The sequence below is a fragment of a genome, unplaced genomic scaffold (genome assembly GCF_019419815.1).
Source record: "Pyrus x bretschneideri cultivar Hongxiangsu unplaced genomic scaffold, Pyrus_bretschneideri_v1 Contig3, whole genome shotgun sequence".
NCBI classification, from domain to species: Eukaryota; Viridiplantae; Streptophyta; class Magnoliopsida; order Rosales; family Rosaceae; genus Pyrus; species Pyrus x bretschneideri.
Genome location: NW_025999612.1, coordinates 8,343,200 through 8,365,976, shown reverse-complemented (window position 1 = coordinate 8,365,976; position 22,777 = coordinate 8,343,200). Strand labels below are relative to the sequence as shown.

The following is a 22,777-nucleotide window of genomic DNA, read 5'->3' as shown; positions in this document are numbered from 1 at the left end:
TCAGGTAAGAACTTCGACGTTTTCACGTCGAAATCGCCATGTCCGTTTTAGCTACTGTTCATGCAAACTCATTCTAGCTTGTTTTTGGACTTTTGAAGCTTGTAGTTGTGTTTGTGAGGTTCCCAGGAGCTTGGGAGTGCTTCGTTGGACAAGTTTGGACGTCGGGAAAGCTTGGTTCGAAGTTGGCCGAGTTTTGGAACCTTGGACAGGTATTTTCTCGTAGTTTTAGGCCTTAAAACTTGTAGGATCGTGTTCTACTAATCCTAAGGGTTAAAATGGTGCAAAAATCTTGAAAAACGGTTGAAAAACGAGCGAGAAAACCTAAGTTGCAGGTTTTCCGGCGACGGCGCCGGCGCCGGCGAGGGGGGATGGCCGGAGAAGACAAGGGAATATTCCGTTGGGGTTTAACGGAATATTCCTAACGGACGTTGACGGCGTCAGTTAGGGTTAACGGAATATTCCGTCAGTTCAAGGGAATATTCCTGACGGCGTCACTTGACGCCGTCAGTGTGCTTAGCATGTGGCCGCGCGTGGGGGCGCGTGGGTCCGTGTCTGAGCTGGCGCGTGGGGGCGCGTGGCAAGTCCAAAAATTATTTTAAAAATATGGTTGTGATCGTGAGGTTGTGTAGATCACGTTGGTATATTCATTTGTCCATTTTGAGCAATGTATGAGAAGTTATTTTGAACGGACGGTTATGTACTTTAAAGTTAACGTTTTTATAGTTAATTCGCATATAAGTGACACGTATCCCGAGGACGAGCGTGCACATTCGAGGCAGGGGGGCTACGACCCTTCCACATACCAGTGAGTGGGCTTTTGTTTTCCGTATACACCTATATACATATATATTCCCAGAAAGTAGTATGAATGCTTTGTTTTATGCCATTCTTTTTATATGATTGATGATTATGCATGACTAGTGGCATACACTTTTAAGTACATATCCATTTATGATTTCATTATATATGTTGGTGCTATGGAGGCGTAGGTAAGTAGCCAGGTAAGCGTTATTTAACGATTGCATTAAATAGCGGTTAGAGGTGCTTAGAGAGCTCATAACCTGCACCCCCGGTGTTAGTGCTCCCGCCCAGAGTAGGGCACAGTCCTTCACGTGTTGTTCACCTCTCGCACCACACGCTCAGCTTGGATTCAAGTTAGGTGCACAGTCCTGTCGTACAGACCACTATAGGTGGTTCCGACTCGTAGGTGACCCGCGATTATTCGCACAGCCTTCACGTGATCGTAGCACTAGAGCGTTCATATGTATTGCACCCAGGCCTGTCGTACAGACCACTATAGGTGGTTCCGACTCGTGGGCAGGTTTAGTGATTTAGTCGAAATTTGAGCTCTAGATTCAGCCGTACAGGTCACTTAGGGGACTCCGGCTGCCAGTTTATGATGCTATTGATATGGTTTATATCTGAGCACATGCATGATATTATGAGGTTTTGTGATGGCATACCTGTGAGCATGATTGGCATACCCTTGAGCATGACTTGGCATATCTACGTATATATGTTTATTTCTGGGAAGTATACAAGTTTTACGGCGAGGGGTTATAATATGTTTTATGAAATGGTTTTCTAAGAGATTTGTTTTGCCCACTCACGCTTTTGTTTTTGCGCCCCTCCAGGTTCTAGTAGCTTAGCGGGTTCGGTGGTTTTCCCAGGGACGTCCCGGCATTCTGACAGACATCCACCTATGTAGGGTCGCCTTCAGGTGTACTATTGTCGTATCGTTTCTTTTGGACTGCTGTAGGCCTTAGGCTCTAAATTCAGTGTCTTAATTACGCTAGCACATATTCTATCACTCTATATTTGCTAGTTTTTAAATTATTCGCACTTTTATATTACTGTTTTTAGCTTCCGCACTGTGCACATGGCTACGTCACTTCCACGTGACGGCCAGCATGCCCTGATCTCGGTTGGGGTGTGTCAAAGCCTAATTTGATATCGAATTCGCCATTGATGAGGTTCGAAACTATGACCTCTCACTTCCAAGTGAAGAGGAATACCATCAAACTATAGTACTGAGTGGCTATTGTATGAGACTTGTTAGACTTGGATGAAAAGTAATTACATGCCCGTTCTACGTGTTTTGAATATATTCTCATACTTTATATTATATATCATTCTATTTGCAATTTATATTTCAAAACATTTATGTATTTTTTAATGTAAGTAGAATAATAAATTCAATTAAAATATAAAATAAATAAATAAACGATCTACGTCTCTGTCTAGATGACCACGTACTAGGCCCATACCCTCCGCCTGATTAATCCCTTTTAGAACCTTGATGTCTCCTAGTTTTATTTTTATTACAAATTTATAATAAATTCCATTGTGAAATTTAACAAATAAGCAAAATTCTTGTTTAAAACACGATTAAGGCCATTATATAATTACTCGCTTTCTGTTTATTAAAAGAAACAATTAGAAGTTGAATCACGATTAAATTCTTGTTTAAAACAACTGGCTAACATAACATTACAAACAAAAACATAGCCATTGAAGATTCGCCCTTCAAGCGTCAAGCATTGCTCGAACCCTAATCGGAAGGCCATACAGCCTAATGAACCCAGCAGCATCAGCTTGATCATAGATATCCCCGCTCTCGAACGACGAGATGTCCTGCCTGTACAGGCTGTATGGGCTCTTCCGGCTCGTCACAGTGACCGAACCCTTGTACAACTTCAGAGTTACTGATCCGGTGGTTGTTTTCGAGATTTCCTCCATGAACGAATCCAATGACTCGCGAAGTGGGTCAAACCACCTGCCTGCGTATACCAGCTCCGCGTACTTGAGGGCTAACGAGTCTTTAACTTGCATTGTTTCTCGGTCCAGTGTTAAAGACTCAAGCTCTCGTGCAGCAGCGAAGAGGATGGTGCCTCCGGGAGTTTCATAGACTCCACGGCTCTTCATGCCAACTAGCCGGTTTTCAACCATGTCCACACGGCCAATTCCGTGTTTTCCACCAATCTGATTTAGATGATCAAGTAGAGAGGCTGGTGAAAGCTCTTTCCCATTGACCGAAACTGGAATTCCTGAAACAATTCCGATTTCTACATACCTATAGGAAACGAGAGCATGGGTTAGAAATGTACTCAGCGTACACAGTAATAGCTAAAACACATATCAGGTGGAACTCACTCAGGTTCATTTGGTGCATCTTCTGGATCGACTGTTAACATGAACATATCCTTCTTAGGCTCATTCTCCGGGTCCTCCAAAATGTCACCCTTTGATCAATTCCATCATCATGAAGACAAACGGCAAGGGATAATTTTAGACCTCAATCAGAAAGATTTCATATGAAAAGTTGGCAATTTTCCAGACAAAAAAGAGAGTTGTAAGACTTTACCTCATGACTAAGGTGCCATAAATTGCCGTCTCTGCTGTATATGGATTTCTTTGTCACTGGGACAGGCACATTATGTTTCTTAGCGTATTCAATAGCATCTTCTCGGCCTGTAATATCCCATTCCCTCCAAGGAGCCACAACATTGAGTTTGGGATTGAGAGCGAAAAATGTCAGCTCAAAGCGAACCTAAACAGACAAGAGAGATTGTGTAAGGAGTACATGAGTTGTTGTAATATTAAACGCTTTGAATTGGAAGGCATGCCTGATCATTTCCTTTCCCGGTGCATCCATGAGCTACAGCATCAGCTCCAACTTCTTTCGCAACATCAACCATGGCCTGTTTCATCATTTGTATGAAATTTGTCCCCAAAAAATGTCATTGTATGAAGTAATAGTTATAGTATTTGGTCTAATGAGAACAGTAATAGATTTATCATGACATTGACGTGGTCAAAATTCTCAAATTTGCCTATGATTTTTTCAACTGATATTTCGATATAGAAATATCTCCTTATTTCTTCACCGCGGATTGAGCTGCTAAGGAGCTATACGCAGATCTATCAGAAACCAACCGGAGAGAATATACCTCAGAAGAGCATAAGCATTTCACAAGAAATTGAAAAGGTAGTATCTTTTTCTTTACATTTGTCTTGACTGTGGATGTATCAATCTACAGAGGTAATGAATTTATAACTAACAGAGCATTCCGCAGATCAAACTGAGAGATCACCTTAGCAATAACAGGGCGGGCCATTGAAGTCCCCAGCAAGTATTTCCTCTCATATATTGCACCTGCCCGCAAGCAAGGGAATATGTAGTCCTTTACAAACTCTTCCTTTAGATCCTGCACTACTAACTGAGAAGCCCCACTGGCCTTGGCCTTCTTTTCCAGACCATCCAATTCTTTTATACCCTAATGATTTGGAATAAGGTAGCAACCACGCAAGTCAAACCAGTAATGACTATCTTAAAGTACATAGCATGAAACAAGAAACTTTTGACTTTGAAGTAGATGTTGCTACTTCTAACTTACTTGACCAACATCGGCCGTGAAGCAAACAACATCACAACCATAGTTCTCCCTGCAAGTAAAAAAGTATCAAACAATAACGACAGAGTTAACAATCAGAATTGAAAGAACGCATATCAACAGTGTAGAATGCATCAATATGCATTAGCATTGAGTTAGGGAAATGGTGCCTGGAATACATAAATGAGGATGCATGCAGCACACAGGAGAACTAGAACTGGAATTCCAGTAATCTTTAATCAGACGTAGTTATGTTTGGTCCTTATCAGTTGCAGTCCAAAGAAATTATCTCAACGATTCTGTCACAGAGTATGACAATACAACAATCAAAGTATCTCAAAACCTATTGGAATCTTGATATGGGTGCAAATCATGCCTCTAATGCATGAAAGTTATTGTTCCTCAACAAAAGTCTAGAACTTTCAATATTTGAATCCAAACATAACGAGTTTAATACTCTCATGAGACATAAGCACTTGAAGGCCTTTTTGGGGAAGAAAAAACATGGGGCATACCTTAACCACGGAACAATGACTGATGTGTCTAAGCCACCACTATAGGCCAGGACAACCTTATTCAATTTGCCACGCAACCCTCTTTCCTTCGTGGATCCGGATACTTCTGTCTCACTGTAAGTGGGTAGCGCTGCTTTAACAGCTGCATACAAATGAAGGTAAATATCAGATTGGCATCTAACACTGAATACATTACAGAACGAATGAATGAGTGAGAACTTAGAAAATTAAATATGATATATAGGCATCTCAATAGCTCATTTATCTCTCTAACTATCTAACGTCCATGTGAAAGAACCTCTGATTAGGCAACCGCACCTTGCTTGTTATGAGCTCTTACACTTCCATTGCCACTTGTAACTGCAAATGCAGTCCCCTGAAGCTCACTCTTTCTTGCCCCCAACTGCAGAAACAGATTTAGAACAACCCCAATTAGCAAACGAGAGAAATGCAAATTATTAACTACAGTATATTATAAGGAGAGGTAAAATTGATGTGCACAAAGCATTATCGATATGGTATAGCTACCTCTTGAAAAGAAGATAACCTCCCCGGACAACAAACTCTGCCATGAAATGTATATGATTCTGCTCATGCAACAAAAACAAATTATACACATTGATATCACAATACAGCACCAAATTGTAATCCAACTATTTCTCCATCAAAATTTAAGCATTTAAGTATCTGGGTACTGCTCATTTCTCCTCAAATTGTCTAAATCCAGAAAAAATTAAATTTTGTTCTTGAATTTAATCAGCCTCGCTACAGGAAAGTGAAAATGTACCTCTTTTGGGAGCGTGAAAAGTGAGATTGGCGGCGGAGCAGGCGGACATGGACTTCAATTGGGCCATGGTGGCGGCGGCTGAGATCAAATAGAAGTTAAACGGAGAAGAAGAGTAGAACTGCTCAGGAATAAGAAGAAAGGAAACTTACGTGATATGAGGTTAGCAGCGGCGACAACGGCCGATGGTGAGGAGTGGCGAACGGCAGACGGTGGTTTTGTAGTTTGAGTATCTCTGTGTGTGTGAGCGTCTCTCGGTTTAGGGTTTTATTGCAGAGGTTTATACCAAAAAACAAATTAAAAATTGGAAAAGATTAACCAATACGATGGTTTTTATACTCTGACTAAAATACCCCGCCCACCAAAAGGCTGCGTTTGCAGCAGAAAAATTCGATTTTTTACTTTCTCTTCCTACACGTGGGTATATTGACCTCATTTTTCTGGATCGTTGTGAGTGTATTGACTTATTATTTTCTTCTCTAGTGAAATATTTTTTCCTTGACAAAAAAATATTATCTATCATGAAAAAAATTGAGATTCTACCATCAAATCAATTAGTATATAGAGAGTAGCTCAATTTACTTATAAGCTCATGCAAGATCCCTTCTCTCATTAATGTGGGACTCATTCTCAACACGTTCTCTCATGCGTGGCGATTCTTCATGCCGAACACGTGGACAACATGACAGGGTGATGTGGAGCCTGTGTGGCCGTTTGGCTTCACATGTTGGACAACCTGCTCTGATACTATGAAGAAAGTTGAGGTTCCATCATAAAACCAAAGGTGGACGTGGCCTCACAATAGACAAGCAATAATATAGTTCAAATTCGTCTTTGGCGAAAATTGAATCTAAGACCTTTCATTTACAAATGAATATGAATACTACTAAAATGTAGTACTAAGTGGCCTAATGAAAATTTGAGGTTAGGAATTTAGCTCAAGCCATATATTGGACCGGTTATATTTAGTGAGAACATAGTAAATTCAATTTCAGTATTTCAATACTAAGTGGCCAAATGAAAAATTGAGGTTAGGAATTTTACAATTTAAGTATTTCTATATATTTGTGTACTTTTTAGTATAAGTAGAACATAATAAATTCAATTAAAAAAAGATCTAGATCCCTGTCTAGATGCCTAGGCATTAGGCTCCTACTATTTGCCCGACTAGCGCCTTTTAAAATCTTAATGTCTCCTAGCTTTATTTTAATTGCAATTTTATAATAAATTCCATTTGTGAATTTAACAAATAAGTAAAATTACTATCAACAATTACTCACATATTAAAGCCTTTATATGATTACTCGTTTTCTGTTTATTAAAACAAACAATTCGAAGTTGAACCACAATTAAATTCTTGTCTAAAACAACTGGCTAACATAACATTACAAACAAAAACTAACATAGCCATTGAAGACTCGCCCTTCAAGCGTCGAGCATTGCTCGAACCCTAATGGGAAGGCCATACAGCCTAATGAACCCAGCAGCATCAGCTTGATCATATATATCCCCGCTCTCGAACGACGAGATGTCCTGCCTGTACAGGCTGTATGGGCTCTTCCGGCTCGTCACAGTAACCGAACCCTTGTACAGCTTCAGAGTTACTGATCCGGTGGTTGTTTTAGAGATTTTCTCCATGAACGAATCCAATGACTCCCGAAGTGGGTCAAACCACCTGCCTGCGTACACCAGCTCCGCGTATTTGAGAGCTAACGAGTCTTTAACTTGCATTGTTTCTCGGTCCAGTGTTAAAGACTCAAGCTCTCGTGCAGCAGCAAAGAGGATGGTGCCTCCGGGAGTTTCATAGACTCCACGGCTCTTCATGCCAACTAGCCGGTTTTCAACCATGTCCACACGGCCAATTCCGTGTTTTCCACCAATCTGATTTAGATGATCAAGTAGAGAGGCCGGTGAAAGTTCTTTCCCATTGACTGAAACCGGAATTCCTGAAACAATTCCGATTTCTAGATACCTATAGGAAACAAGAGCATGGGTTAGATACATACTCAGCGTACGCAGTAAGAGCTAAAACACATATCAGGTGGAACTTACTCAGGTTCATTTGGTGCATCTTCTGGATCGACTGTTAACATGAACATATCCTTCTTAGGCTCATTCTCCGGGTCCTCCAAAATGTCACCCTTTGATCAATTCCATCATCATGAAGACAAACGGCAAGAGATAATTTTAGACCTCAATCAGAAAGATTTCATATGAAAAGTTGGCAATTTTCCAGACAAAAAAGAGCGTTGTAAGACTTTACCTCATGACTAAGGTGCCATAAATTGCCGTCTCTGCTGTATATGGATTTCTTTGTCACTGGGACAGGCACATTATGTTTCTTAGCGTATTCAATAGCATCTTCTCTGCCTGTAATATCCCACTCCCTCCAAGGAGCCACAACATTTAGTTTGGGATTGAGAGCGAAAAACGTCAGCTCAAAGCGAACCTAAACAGACAAGAGAGATTGTGTCAGAAGGAGTACATGAGTTGTAATATTAAACGCTTTGAATTGGAAGGCATGCCTGATCATTTCCTTTCCCGGTGCATCCATGAGCTACGGCATCAGCTCCAACTTCTTTCGCAACATCAACCATGGCCTGTTTCATCATTTGTATAAAATTTGTCCACAAAAAATGTCACTGTATGAAGTAATAGTTATATTATTTGGTCTAATGAGAACAGTAATAGATCTATCATGACATTGACGTGGTCAAAATTCTCAAATTGAGCTGCCAAGACCTCAGAAGAGCATAAGCATTTCACAAGAAATTCAAAAGGTAGTACCTTTTTCCTTACATTTGTCTTGATTGTGGATGTGTCAATCTACAGAGGTAATGAATTTATAACTAACAGAGCATTCCGAAAATCAAACTGAGAGATCACCTTAGCAATAAGAGGGCGGGCCATTGAAGTCCCCAGCAAGTATTTCCTCTCATATATTGCACCAGCCCGCAAGCAAGGGAATATGTAGTCCTTTACAAACTCTTCCTTTAGATCCTGCACTACTAACTGAGAAGCCCCACTGGCCTTCGCCTTCTTTTCCAGACCATCCAATTCTTTTATACCCTAATGATTTGGAATAAGGTAGCAACCACGCAAGTCAAACCAATAATGACTATCTTAAAGTACATAGCATGAAACAAGAAACTTTTGACTTTGAAGTAGATGTTGCGGCTTCTAACTTACTTGACCAACATCGGCTGTGAAGCAAACAACATCACAACCATAGTTCTCCCTGCAAGTAAAAAAGTATCAAACAATAACGACAAAGTTAACAATCAGAATTAAAAGGTCGTATATCAACCGTGTAGAATGCATCAATATGCATTAGCATCGAGTTAGGGAAATGAGGATGCATGCAGCACACAGGAGAACTAGAACTATCCAAATGGAATTCCAGTAATCTTTAATCAGACGTCGTTATGTTTGGTCCTTATCAGTTGCAGTCCAAAGCAATTATCTCAACGATTCCGTCACAGAGTATGACAAGAAAACAATCAAAGTATCTCAAAACCTATTGGAATCTTGATATGGGTGCAAATCATGGCTCTAATGCATGAAAGTTATTGTTCCTCAACAAAAGTCTAGAACTTTCAATATTTGAATCCAAACATGATGAGTTTAATACTCTCAAGAGACATAAGCACTTGAAGGCCTTTTCGGGGAAGAAAAAAAATGGGGCATACCTTAACCATGGAACAATGACTGATGTGTCTAGGCCACCACTATAGGCCAGGACAACCTTATTCAATTTGCCACGCAACCCTCTTTCCTTCGTGGACCCGGAGACTTCTGTCTCATGGTATGGATATGATTCTGCTCGTACAACAAAAACAAATCATACACAATGATATCAGAATATAACACGAAATTGTAATCCAACTATTTCTGCATCAAAATTCAGCATCTAAGTAACTGGGTACTGCTCATTTCTCCTCAAATTGTTCTAAATCCAGAAAAGTTAAATTTCTCGAATTTAATCAGCCTCAGTGCAGGAAAGTGAAAATGTACCACTTTCGGGAGCGTGAAGAGGGAGGTTGGCGGCGGAGCAGGCGGACATGGCCACGGTGGCGGCGGCTGAGATCAAATAGAAATTAAACGGAGAACAAGAGTACAATTTGCTGAGGAAGAAGAAGAAGAAGAAGGGAATCTTACGTGATCGGAGATTAGGGGCGGCGACAACGGCAGGTGGTGAGGAGTGGCGAGCGAACAGACGGTGGTTGTGTAGTTTGAGACTTTGAGTAGCTCTCTGTCGGCGAGCGTCTCTCGGTTTTGGGTTTTATTGTAGAGGTTTATACCAAAAAAAATTAAAAATTGGAAAAGATTAACCAATACGATTTTTTTTATACTCTGACGAAAATACCCACCCACCGTAAGACAGCGTTTGCAGCAGAGAAGATTCTGTTTTTTATTGTCTTTTTCCTACACGTGTGTATTTTAACCTCATTTTTTTGGATCGTTGTGAATATATTGACTTATTATTTTCTCCTTTAGTGAAAATATTTTCTTTTCTTTTGAATAAACGAGATTTAACTACACTAAGACTATTTTGAACCTTTGGAGTAAAATTTAAAAATTTTAGTCCAGAAAATTTAAGTTTTAACTCAAAACAATTTTTTTGCTTCAACCCTCATAGCCTAAAATTTTAGGCACAGATGATTAAAGAATGAATTTAGGCTAATTTTTTTTCAAATTAACTTAAAAAAGAATTATGTAGACATTAATTATGAAAAATTTAACCTAAAAAAATTTAAATTCAGATAAATATTGAAAACCACTGAATTTGGATGAATTTTGAGTTAAATAATATTTTTTTTAATTATTTTAGCGGTTGGATTTAAATTTAGGCCGTTAGATTTTTTTTTTTTTTTTACCATTATATTTGATTATATTCAATCTCAGCCATTTGATTCAATAAATATGTAAATTTAAAAAAAAAAATTTGAACGTGGATTATTAGATCAACCAATAACCCATTTAATGTGGCCATTGGATCACAAAAACTAGCTGTTAGGCTATTACGGCTACTGACACGTCGGGGATATGCCCACATGGGTGGGGTCCTGCTGGTGCTACGGCTGGCGTGTCTAAGAGTGCTTTTTGGGCGTTTTGGCTTCACATCAAGTTTTCCACTCTCACATGTGGGCTCCACCACTAATTTTAGGCTAAATCTTGGCTGATATTTGGGTTTTTTTTAGATTCTAACATTTAACCCAAATTTAGAACAAGGGTTGGAATGAAATGGGAGAATAAAAGGGAAATTTTAGGACTTACTCCAAGGGTTGGAGTTGATCTAAGGGAAAAAGGATAAACTTAGCTTCATAATGAAATAGCAATGATGTGCCAGTAAAAATATATTTGGATACTAAGAAAAATTGCAGTTAGGCTTTTAGTTCAAGCTATATAATGGAGTAGTTATAATTCAGTGAGAACAACTTGAAACGATATTATTATCTACACTAAAGGGACATGAGAGTTAGAAAAGCCGAACAATGAGTTAGTCATAATAATGTGTTTCACATTCGTCTTTGGTGAGAATCGAACATAAAACTTCTTACTTATAAGAAAAGAGGAATACTGTTAGATCGTAATATTAAGTGGCTTCTATTCCTATATATTTAGTTTTGACAGTTAACTTCAATAAATCAAAGAAGAATGAGAGATAAAAATTAATATGTGTGTAAAAACTATCTATATTTAGAAATATAGCCACTTAAAACTAGGCTTGACAAATTCTTGCATGACTCTATAACGCGACACAAAAATAATAGGTTTCAGATCAACTTGCTAATGTGTTGGATCGTTATCAGGTCAAAACATTAAATGAGTTTGACACGACACGATATATTAAAATAATGTATTTGACACGAATACGACAAATGTGACATGTTTCCATCTCTACCCATTGGCTTGGAAAATTATTGCACGACCAGTTAACCCGACATAAAACAACAACAAAAATATCAGGTTTTGAGTCATCCCGTAACGGGTCAGGCCATTACCTGTTAAGAGTCTGTTAAATAACGGATTTAACACGACAAGATCCGTTAAAATAACGAATTTGACACGAAAACAAAACAAACACGACAGACACAATCCGTTTGGCAAGCCAACCTGAAACCTTGATCGAGCAATGCATAGTCTTTTCTCACTCTTGAAGCTCCCTTCAAGCAATTCACTATCGTCTATAGGCCTTTTAAGCAATGTTCGAGTCCCCTTTAAGTGCTTAAAATTCTAAAAATCAGAAATATTGATATGATAAAAGTAATTGAAAAGGCAAGAGCTGACTGAAGAGAGTGGCTGGAACCGAAGCAAGGGAAAAACCTGATTTGTTTAACTTAGTTAGGCGGAAGAAGTTTTTTAAGGGTGCCTTCGACCACAAATTAAGTATCGAACTCGCCATTTATGATAATTGAACCTCAAACGACGGAATTGCTAGTTGACTATAGCACAGCCTTAACTAATAGTAAAAAACGAATACAACAAGAAAGAAACAGTTCTGCTAAGCTGGAAATCTTGATAACATTAACCTTATACTGGTTGACAAAATAAATAAACACATGGGAACAAAGATGAGTTGCAGATTTATGGCTGCTCTTCCTCCTGCTGCAATGGGGGGTTTTCAAGCATGGCAGTCTTGCTCTTTTTCGTCGAAGGTGAATCAATTTCGCTAGACTTGGGCCTCGACAATCTGCTCTCCATCAAGTCTAGCAAACGTGATTGCAAATGCCTGTTCATCTCCATCACATGCTTTGCCATTTTTGTCGCCCTAATTCGGTCCTCTAGACATGTTTCCAATTTCATCTCCATTGCTGCAACAGTGCCCTCTTTCTGCCCAAATTTCACAACAAAAATTAAATTGCATCTTGATCGGAGCTTAGGCATTTAGCACACAACATTACTAGCTAACCATCCTACGTGCAAATGAGAGAGAGAGAGAGAGAGAGAGAGAGAGAGAGAGAGAGAAACCTTCATGTCATATATTTGTTGGCATGAACCCGAGGTTTGGAAATTCACGGAGGGTTGGCATGATGGAAAAAGAGTGATTTTCTCCTCTGATGAGTTTACAGGTTGCGGATACTTGTCGAGGATAGAAACACCAAGTGCATTAGATAGTTTACGACGGTTTGACACTGGAAGCAACGAGGACTGTGGAATCACTGCCAGATTAGTCACAGGCCCTGTAAAATAGAAGAGACCAACAAGCATGACCGTATAAAACTCTACATTGTATAATTTGTATTTTAAAACAATGTGAATGCATATGATAGGACTATGAAACGCCAGTGTAGACTCGCAGATTATGACATATATGCATGCCTCTCAACGGTAATCTAATACACCACGAAAAATAAAAGTTAGCGGATTCAACCCTCTCAAGAAAGAGAACTGAAAACAAAAAATCAAAAGAAAAGAAGACCATCAGCGACGGTTACCTTTCTGATGGTTGAATCTTCGGATGATTTCACAACTGGTGATGTCCCAAATGCAGATGGTGCAGTCCTCAGCTGCGGATATCAGACCCGATTTGCTGAAGGTTAATGCGGTAACAGATCCACTGCAGGGATCATAGGTATGTAAGCAGACTATAATATGGAACAACACAACTGAATAACTCTTATTTTGTTAGAACCTAGTGGTATTTAATTTTTTTCTCAGATTCGAAACGAGAAAAAAAGAGAGAATCTAGGTTGCAACTTACAACTACATTGATACGACGCTGAAACAAAAATGAAATATAACAGAAAAGATTTCGTCGAGAAAAGGAGACGTTTATCTCCAATGATCTAAAGAAATAAACTTGAAAGACCATTGCATTACTTGTGTTCTTTTAGCACAGGTGAATGATCTTCAGCACCAACCAAATAATCCTCTACCAGTCCGATTTCAAGTTTGTTCACAAAAATGCTTCCGTCTATACTTCCGGAGAAAATTAACTGCTTCGTTGGGTGAAGAGCAACTGCAGTTATCCCTAGTGGATAAACTTGAGTATGCATGAGGTTTCCCAAGACTAGATCCCAAACCTAACAACAGATATATTAATCAAAAGAACAATTTGTTTTCAGTAAGAAGATAATCAATCAAAAGATACAATTTTCGGGAGCATGAACTAAAACGAGTTTCGAGACCTTGTATGAGCCATCAAGCGAGCTTGATATTAACACTGGACTTGAGATGCCTGACGTAGTTAACAGGCCGGTTATAGAAGATTTATGCTCCATTGAATAATGTAATGGTGACGGACAGCTTTCAACATTTTCCACGTCCAGCAAACTGCCATCAAAATGATTAAGAAATAGCACCCGTTTAGATTCTTGTTATCTGAAAATTTTTGTAGCATCTAAAAAGTGATGAGGGCAAATCCAAAGTTTAGTCATTTACCTAATCAAGTTCCACACACATATCATCCCATCATCTGAACCAGAAACAAGAAGAGAACCATCATCGGAAAACAACATACAGCTCAAAGATTTATCATGACCATGCCAAGTTTTGAGCAATTTTCCGTTAGCAACCTACATATCACTTCATTGTAATCAGGATTCAGGACTTTCCTCTTTACCTTGTCACACATTTTGGAAAAAAAAAAAAAAAAAAAAAGCAGAGGAATTGGTGGCAGTTATTACAAACCTCCCAAAGGTAAGTGTTTCCAGAAAGAGCGCCGCCTGCAAGATATAGACCATCCTTTGTGCAAGAAAGTGGCCCAATTGGCTCCAGCGGGTAGCTCTGAATAGGCTTCTGAGGCTGCGAAAATGTTGCATACAACAAACCAAATATGATATGCATAAGAAAGTGCTATTGCACCAATAACCATGTCGTTTACACAAAGAATATGTAATCATCGATCATTCTTGCGGTTCAACCACGCGTTAAGCTACCGATGTTTGCACAAAACCTTGGATATTCTTTTGATCGGCACCTCCAGTTAAATAGTTTGTCAAACTACACAGAACATAAGATTAAATACAAATATGAATTTGTGTCCAATGTGATTTTGGGCTTTAGAGGTGAGCAATAGCAAACCTTAACTAGACCATATAATCCATTCTAATCAATTCGTTCTCTTTCAGGCATATTTTCGAGTGTCTAATCGTCATTAGGCCTACATTTACACATAATGAACAGAGACAATTGCGATTTTGAAACCCCATGGTTAAACTACGGAACCATATTAACACTTCAAACATATCATCCTACACAGATCCATCATCAATGTCAATTTCCCCCTTATGTTTTATGGGGAAGGAGCACAAAATGACCATTTTGGAGTTGGAGTGCCGGAAAGATTCTTTTAGAGTGCCAGATTACTCCAAACTAATAATAATTCCAACAAAACAATATACAAGAAAATCAAATAACCCATTTGAGATATAAAAAATATGCGTTTTCCCAATTTAAACCTCAAATCCATATGATCAAATCCATGTATGCATACATGAAAATCAAATTTACATACCAATTTACAGGAGAAGACAATCAAATTTTTGAGGAAAAATACTTCTCACACACTTATTTTTTCCTTCTGCACACCTCTATTTATTCATGTCCCCAGATTCTCCTTTGATTTACTCAATCCAAATCCAATGGCCGCAAGGGTGTGTAGGGAAGAAAAATAGTGTACGGAAATCATTTCACATTTTCTATTCTAGTACAAGACAATTGAAATTAAACAAACTCCTATGGTTGAAATTGAGTCCAAAAGTTCCGAGAATTACCTTGTTCAACTTCCACATAGAGATGGCGCCGCCGCCAACAGAGCCAGGTTTGTGAATCTGAGCAGCTACAAGGAACTGGTTTCTCAAGCACACAAGACCACGAGCAGGAGAAGCGCAGGTTGGTATGTGAAGGAGTCGATCCCCTGTGTCTATGTTCCATATAGTTATCCCTGTTCCCATCCTCTTGTCACTGCACACAGCCACCGCCTCACCGCCACCACTTCCCATCTCTCTCTCTCTCTCTCTCTCTGTTCTGAATTTGCAAAGAGAGATGCCGAGTTTTATAGAGAGTTTGTGATTATATGAGGCACATTGCATGTAAAAGGGCTTTAGTCTGTGGGTGTGCATGGAACGAGTGACGCATGGCACGTAAAAACGTGGAAAAGAAAATTCTAGTTGGGGATTTGTGTTCCTTTTTTATTGCAATGCTCGTTCTAGCCCTTTGATGCTTGGATAGAGAAATTTTTTAGTGTACCAAAAACGCAACCATGTAATATCATTATTTTAGATATTATAATATAATTTGAGTTAATGAAATAATTAATATGTATCAATTTTAAAATATATTATAATTAATAAACAAATATATACACATTTTATAATTTAAGTGGAAATAGTAATATCACATGATAGCGTTCTGAGTATACTAAAAATTTACTCGTGTAAATATCACAATGACGTATCTAGAGCCAATTAAATTAACCACTGCTATGTGTTATAGATTTTCCACGTGACGTGTGATTGGGTTTAAATACTGTCACTACGGTAGCATCGTGTGATTTTTCTCGTGAATGGGTTTATGTTATCCAAGTGGTCGACATGCAAATAAATGATTTGGTAGCTATACCCAATAAAGGGGAGACACGTCAACGCAATTACTGAAGTGGTCACTTGATGAAGAAAAATGATTTTTTGACTTTACGTCCACGTTTAGGTTTGAAAAAAAAAATCATTATAGACTAAAAGTGATCCACACGAACTATCAAAGCTCCTCCCATTTTTATTGGATAGTGCTATTAACACAACTGTCACATCCCGGCCCGGGGCGGATCACTTCCCGGGCCCGCTCCACCACCGTAGCACGATATTGTCCGTTTTGGGCTTACCATTCCCTCACGGTTTTTGTTTTTTTGGGAACTCACGAGCAACTTCCCAGAGGGTCACCCATCCTGGGAGTGCTCTAGCCCTCTTCTCGCTTAACTTCGGAGTTCCTATGGAACCCGAAGCCAGTGAGCTCCCAAAAGGCCTCGTGCTAGGTAGAGATGGGAATATACATTTAAGGATCGCTCCCCTGGGCGATGTGGGATGTCACAATCCACCCCCCTTGAGGGCCCGACGTCCTCGTCGGCACACACGCGACCAGGGTTAGGCTCTGATACCAAATTGTCACATCCCGTCCCGGGGCGGACCACTTCCCGGGACCACTCCACCACCGTAGCACGATATTGTCCGCTTTGGGCTTACCATTCCCTCACGGTTTTGTTTTTGGGAACTCACACGAGAACTTCCCGATGGGTCACCCATCCTGGGAGTGCTCTAGCCCTCTTCTCGCTTAACTTCGGAGTTCCTATGGAACCCGAAGCCAGTGAGCTCCCAAAAGGCCTCGTGCTAGGTAGAGATGAGAATATACATTTAATGATCGCTCCCCTGGGCGATGTGGGATGTCACAATCCACCCCCCTTAGGGGCCCGACGTCCTCGTCGGCACACACGCGACCAGGGTTAGGCTCTGATACCAATGTCACATCCCGGCCCGGGGCGGATCACTTCCCAGGCCCGCTCCACCACCGTAGCACGATATTGTCCGCTTTGGGCTTACCATTCCCTCACGGTTTTTGTTTTTTTGGGAACTCACGAGCAACTTCCCAGAGGGTCACCCATCCTGGGAGTGCTCTAGCCCTCTTCTCGCTTAACTTCGGAGTTCCTATGGAACCCGAAGCCAGTGAGCTCCCAAAAGGCCTCGTGCTAGGTAGAGATGAGAATATACATTTAAGGATCGCTCCCCTGGGCGATGTGGGATGTCACACAACTATTTTAATTCCTCACATATTCTTTTTAATTTTTGACCGTCGAATTGAACGAATTGAATAAGATCAATTATAAAAAATAAACAAATGTGTGGAAAATAAAAAATAAAAAAATTGATGAATAGAAATATATTTTTTATTATGGCTGACGACTAACAACCTGTAACATAAATTGGTTACCATGTTCGAAATTGGACAACTTTTGAGCAAATATGTTTTTTTTTTTTCGGTTACAATTTTGTTTAAATTTTACCGAATACTTAACCAAAAAATTTATCTTATGAAAACGTTTGTTAACGTTATGTAATCCAATTAATTCATAAGTTAAAGTTCATATCTATAAGTAATCTAGTGCAAATGAGATAAGAAATTTGAACGTAAGATTTCATCAACTTTCTCTTTGAGAGAATAAAAAAAGAATAGATCCCACATTAGTATATATGTTAGAGTCACATTTCGGCAGAATTTATTGTCGAGGTTGTATGTCTTTATTTAGCGTTAACTCCAAACAACTAGGACTCCTCAAAAGTATTAACCAATGATCACCCAGATAATTTTTCCAGTCAGAAAATGCATTAGATATATACGTAAACGGTTAGGTCGTTAAGCAAATCTTGATTTCGAGAAACTTCTGATCCAATGGGCTCCAAAACTTACTAATAGGGTTGTAAATTGGTTTGTGTTATAAACTTTTTAGTGTGATTATATAAATCCTAAATTAGATTTGATTCTAGTTTTTTTTTTTTATATGAATTTGTATTCTTTGGGATGAAGGATTTCTTCTCCCTCTTATTACTATAAATAAGGGCACTACGTAATGAGAATAAAACACACATTTCCTCTACACAGTTCTATAAACATATCTCTCTCTCTTCTCTCTTTATCGCTGGCCCCCTTCCTCTTGTCAGATAAAATAGGCCACAACACATTATCAGCACGCTCTTACCGCTGCGCTTAGGATTTGACGTGGAAGCTTTTTCTGCATCAAACTAGTTCATCCATATCATCACGCAATCAGGTTCTTCCAAAACAACAGTTTTTATCTCGATATTTTTGCAGTCTTGATAGCATGAACATTCACCATAATGCATGACCCAACTCTTTTTCGAATTTTAGATTATACATAAATTGTGCATGCATTATATCCATAATTATTGAATTATGTGAATTTGATATTGCCATGAATTGCATCAAATATATGTTCATTCATTAAATTATATATACCTTGACTTAATTGAAAAAAATAAAAATAAATAAACAATCGAAAATTACTAGGGTTCTTTGAACCCATGACCTGAACCATGCAAGCCGCCAGCACCAAGCCAACAGCCTGCGTCAGCTTGGCGAGCCCAACCCAGCCACGACCCTCAAGGCAGCAAGCTCATAATCGAAATGGTGAGTTTGAGGCACCATCGTCCTAACATAGAACCCTCGGCCCGAAGCCCAGGTCCCATTCCCGTCGATTTTTTCAACGAAACACGACCGGCAGTCGTGTGATTTGGACATAACTCATCGTATTCATCAACGATTCTAGAATTTCGTGAGTTTTTTATAATCGGATTCACTCAAATCCCTTCGGTTTTCACCCTTCAACGTTGAGATTCAACCTCTGTCGTCCAATTTTGGTTCTCCGATGAACCAAAGACTTTCATCGACCATGGAACACTGCCTGAAGCAGCGCCGTTAACCATCTCCGACGGATCCCCATCTCAGCGCCGCTGGGGTGGCCTGAAGATCCAATTCGAGCCCAAACAGGCCTCGAATTCCTTTTCTTGGTCCATTCGCACAACACCCTTGTTATTAGGCATGCTTGTGCCTAGAAGCCTTGACCCACATCACCAGCCCTTTAGGCTTTGTTGATAACCCAGCACAAGAACCAGTTAAGCCTTTTTTGGGCTCTTGCCGTTTCTCCTGTGCACTACATCACACGAAATCCCAGCCTCTGCTGGTGTATGTATGTGTGCCATACCGGATGCCAACTTTGCTGAAGTATCTGTGCTCCCCACCGCACCATATCAACGTCCATTTTGGGCCTCTGGTATATTGGGCCTGAGTCCCCCTTTAGCCTGATCAGCCATTCCAGCCCATTTTCTTGGGCCTGGGCCTCATAATTTCTATTTGATTAGCCCACCAGTGGGCTTTGACCCATGTTTTTGGGCCCCAAGTTTAATTGCCTAATTATTTTAGGCCCAATGGGTTTTATAATTTTTCACCCACACTTTAAATTTGGCCGAAGTCCAAATAATTAATTCAATTATAATTATAGACTTGAAGTTCTATTTTAATATTTTCTTGTTGCATATTTCTGTATATATATTTGCATTTATTTGCAGGAACATATGAACTTGAAGTTCATAATTATTTCGAAACCTGAAATTTCTAAAAACACGCCTTGTTTGAAAACTGAAGTTTTCCTTAAAAACTGAAGTTTTCCTTAAAAACATCATCCATGAAAACCCAAAGCTTTTTCATGTGAATTTTAACCAATACATGTCTATTAGAACCTAAATGTTATACTCCTATGTGAATGGATTGATTTTTTCTCCATTACACTAATCACATTTTGTCTATTATTCTGTGATAGGAACATTTCGAATTTGAACAAACTCAACTTCACCGCTTTGGAGGTCTCTAGAAGAAACTACCTCAAGTGGGTCCAAGATGTGAAGCTTCATCTCACTGCAAAGAATTTGCGTCCCGCCATTGAAGATGAGAAGGACAACCTGGTTCACAAAGTTGAGAAAGTCACTGCCATGATCTTCATCCGAAGACATATTCATGATGCATTGCAAACCGAGTACCTTGCTGAGGAGGATGCACGAACACTATAGATCACTTTGGCTGATCGTTTTGATTACCAAAAAGACATCTTCTTGCCTGAAGCAAGACATGACTGGTAGCATTTGCGCTTCCAAGACTTTAAGTTTGTGAATGAATATAATTCTGAAGTTTGTCAAATCCGATCACTTCTCAAGTTTTGTAACGAAACTTTGACCGAAGATGATCTCCTGGAGAAAACCTATTCGACCTTCTTTGCTACTAATATTGTCTTGTAGTAACAATATAGAGCTCATAAGTTCACTAAGTTTTTGGATTGGATCTCTGTTTTACTTCTCGCTGAAAAGCAGAATCAGCTGTTGATAAAGAGTCATCAAGCTCGACCTACAGGTTAACTGCTGTGTTTGAAGCACACTATAGCACGAACCAACATCCAAAACGCCAAAAGAGCGTGCTAGGGGCGGCCAGAAGCCAACCCCACCAAGGTCAACAGAGCCAAGGCCTATTTATGGGAGGAAATAAAGCCCAGAATCGCCCTAACCTCGCTCCCAATGCCCCTAACTTTAAGAATAAAGGTAAAGCACCTGAAATCATAGATGTGGACATGTGTTCTCACTGTGGTTCAAAAGATCATTGGTCCTGTGTTTACTGAGCTCCCTAGAAGGTTGTAGCTGAATATCATTCTCATCATAAGAAGTTTGAATCAAATTTTGTGTAAGTAGACAAACCGGAGAATACCAAGATGGAGGTTTTTGACTTTCGGGAGGATACCACACCTATGAAAGATTAGAATCTTAGACATAAACTATTTTTCTAGTTGAAATTTAGACAATGCGGCCGAATTCCACCTAATGGCCGAACCCCCCTTGTTTTTTGGTTAATTTTGGAACATTTTTCCTTTATGTTTGAATTATTTGTTGGTGATTTATTTTTTGGATATTAAGTTTAATTAATTACCATCCTTGAATACTTTAAAATTATTTTGAATGAATATTTATTTTTAGAACTTTTATGCATGTGACTGATTCAAATTAATTTTTATTCTAGGTATGACTAGTGCAAAAGTTAGTTGTCTGGCAGATAGTGCAACCATGCACACTGTTTTGTATGAACGCATCTATTTCACTAACTTCATACCTAAAAATGCACCTCTGACAACCCTCTCAGGCCCATCCAACCTGATCGAATGATACCGTAAGGCACGTATAATGTTGTCCAATGGCCATTGATGAGGCACTTTATTCTCCACGTTTCGGAAGAACGTTATTGAGTTTTAAGGACATTAAAGATAGTAATTACCACGTTTAAACCTATGTAGAAAACAGAGTTGAATTCCTATGCATAACTTCCTACGCATATGGCCAGAAGTGTATTCTAGAGAAGATGGAGCGTATCCCGAGTGGTCTGTATACTACGACTATATGCCCCATAGAAAGCCAATATATGGCTGGCCCTACCTCTGGGACCACACACGAAATTATACTTTGGTATAATCGTTTGGGACACCTGAACGAATAACGATGCACCGTATCCTCAAATCATCACACGAGAATCCACTAACCCGAAGTTTAGGTTCGATTCAAGGAATCACATGTCAATCATGTTCAATGGGAAAACTTATTATAAGCCTTCTTATGACAATAATGGGTTTAAGGAAATGGGCTGGAATCCCAAGTTCTGTTTGGCCTTAAGGCCTTAACCTGGGTTTTAAATCACACGAGCCAAGTCGGTTCAACCCTAACCCTAAACCTGGTTTGATCTGACAATTGACTTTGACTTTGATCGTTGACTTTGACCGATCAACGGTCAATGTTGACTTTGCCCGTTGACTTTTCGGGTTTTCTTCACGGAACCCTCCTAGGCTAATTCCGATGTCCTGAACGCATTTTCGACGTCCGTTTTCCCAAATTAAGTCATTTGAGTAGAGTTGACTAAATGTACCCTTTATGTACGTACGTGAAATTAATAGTGGTGTTCTGTTATTCCTTTTGGCACAGATTTGCACCAACGGTGTACGGTGAGTGGACCCCTTCCAAAAATGCATGTTTTAATAACAAAAATGCATACATGAAAAACATGATTTAATGATTATGTTTTATGAAATGTTTTATGAGATAACATGCTTATTGAGGCTATTTTGAATTATTATTATTTTTCCTATAATCTGTGTTCTTTATAGAATATTTGATGGATGACGATATAATATTTTGAACATGTTTCAAACATCTCTTTATAGTATAGATGATGGATGACTTTATACTATGAAGTTGCTTTTCAAATATATGTATGTTCAATGGTTTTGTACTTACCTAGTGGTCCCTATTCCGCTACGCGGCGAGGGATAGATTCCGTCTCAGGTGAGGGTACGGTGTTGGCATAGGACCTGAAGATGGTTTTCCTCTGGCAAATTGGCATATGGATGGGGAGCTGGCATAGGGCCTAAAGGTGATTTTCCTCTGGCAATTGGCACAGGGACGAGGAGCTGGCATGAGACCTGGAAGGATATTGGACATTCACTAGTGATTACGATATATACGATATATGTTTTGAGACATTGCACG

General features: G+C 39.4%; 3 protein-coding genes across 5 annotated transcripts; all 3 read right to left on the bottom strand.

Moving 5' to 3' along the window:
* Nucleotides 1-2,397: 2,397 nt before the first annotated feature.
* Nucleotides 2,398-9,895, bottom strand: LOC103938237 (argininosuccinate synthase, chloroplastic). Of its 2 annotated transcripts, none has more exons than XM_009348238.3 (11): nucleotides 9,852-9,895; nucleotides 5,697-5,774; nucleotides 5,438-5,496; nucleotides 5,228-5,312; nucleotides 4,910-5,051; nucleotides 4,398-4,446; nucleotides 4,095-4,277; nucleotides 3,627-3,701; nucleotides 3,365-3,550; nucleotides 3,154-3,242; nucleotides 2,398-3,073 (listed from the first exon to the last, which is right to left on the bottom strand). In XM_009348238.3, exons 2-11 carry the CDS (start codon nucleotides 5,761-5,763, stop codon nucleotides 2,527-2,529), a joined length of 1,482 nt encoding a protein of 493 aa, XP_009346513.2. In that variant the 5' UTR covers nucleotides 5,764-5,774; nucleotides 9,852-9,895; the 3' UTR covers nucleotides 2,398-2,526. The 2 variants fall into 2 exon arrangements, with proteins under 2 accessions (XP_009346513.2, XP_009346512.2); XM_009348237.3 differs by lacking the exon at nucleotides 9,852-9,895 and adding an exon at nucleotides 5,846-5,984.
* LOC103938236 (argininosuccinate synthase, chloroplastic) lies at nucleotides 6,975-9,989 on the bottom strand. 2 transcript variants are annotated; one of them, XM_018645216.2, is made up of 9 exons: nucleotides 9,852-9,989; nucleotides 9,708-9,773; nucleotides 9,383-9,512; nucleotides 8,883-8,931; nucleotides 8,580-8,762; nucleotides 8,219-8,293; nucleotides 7,957-8,142; nucleotides 7,746-7,834; nucleotides 6,975-7,665 (listed from the first exon to the last, which is right to left on the bottom strand). In XM_018645216.2, the coding sequence occupies exons 2-9, from the start codon at nucleotides 9,754-9,756 to the stop codon at nucleotides 7,119-7,121; spliced, it is 1,308 nt and encodes a 435-aa protein (XP_018500732.2). In that variant the 5' UTR covers nucleotides 9,757-9,773; nucleotides 9,852-9,989; the 3' UTR covers nucleotides 6,975-7,118. The 2 variants fall into 2 exon arrangements, with proteins under 2 accessions (XP_018500732.2, XP_009346511.2); XM_009348236.3 differs by having other exon boundaries at nucleotides 9,383-9,515; nucleotides 9,711-9,773.
* Nucleotides 9,990-12,079: 2,090 nt separating this feature from the next.
* Nucleotides 12,080-15,663, bottom strand: LOC103938238 (protein ROOT INITIATION DEFECTIVE 3-like). Its single transcript, XM_009348239.2, has 8 exons — nucleotides 15,413-15,663; nucleotides 14,328-14,441; nucleotides 14,079-14,212; nucleotides 13,826-13,970; nucleotides 13,518-13,720; nucleotides 13,133-13,254; nucleotides 12,666-12,877; nucleotides 12,080-12,527 (listed from the first exon to the last, which is right to left on the bottom strand). Exons 1-8 carry the CDS (start codon nucleotides 15,638-15,640, stop codon nucleotides 12,282-12,284), a joined length of 1,404 nt encoding a protein of 467 aa, XP_009346514.2. The 5' UTR covers nucleotides 15,641-15,663; the 3' UTR covers nucleotides 12,080-12,281.
* Nucleotides 15,664-22,777: the final 7,114 nt, after the last annotated feature.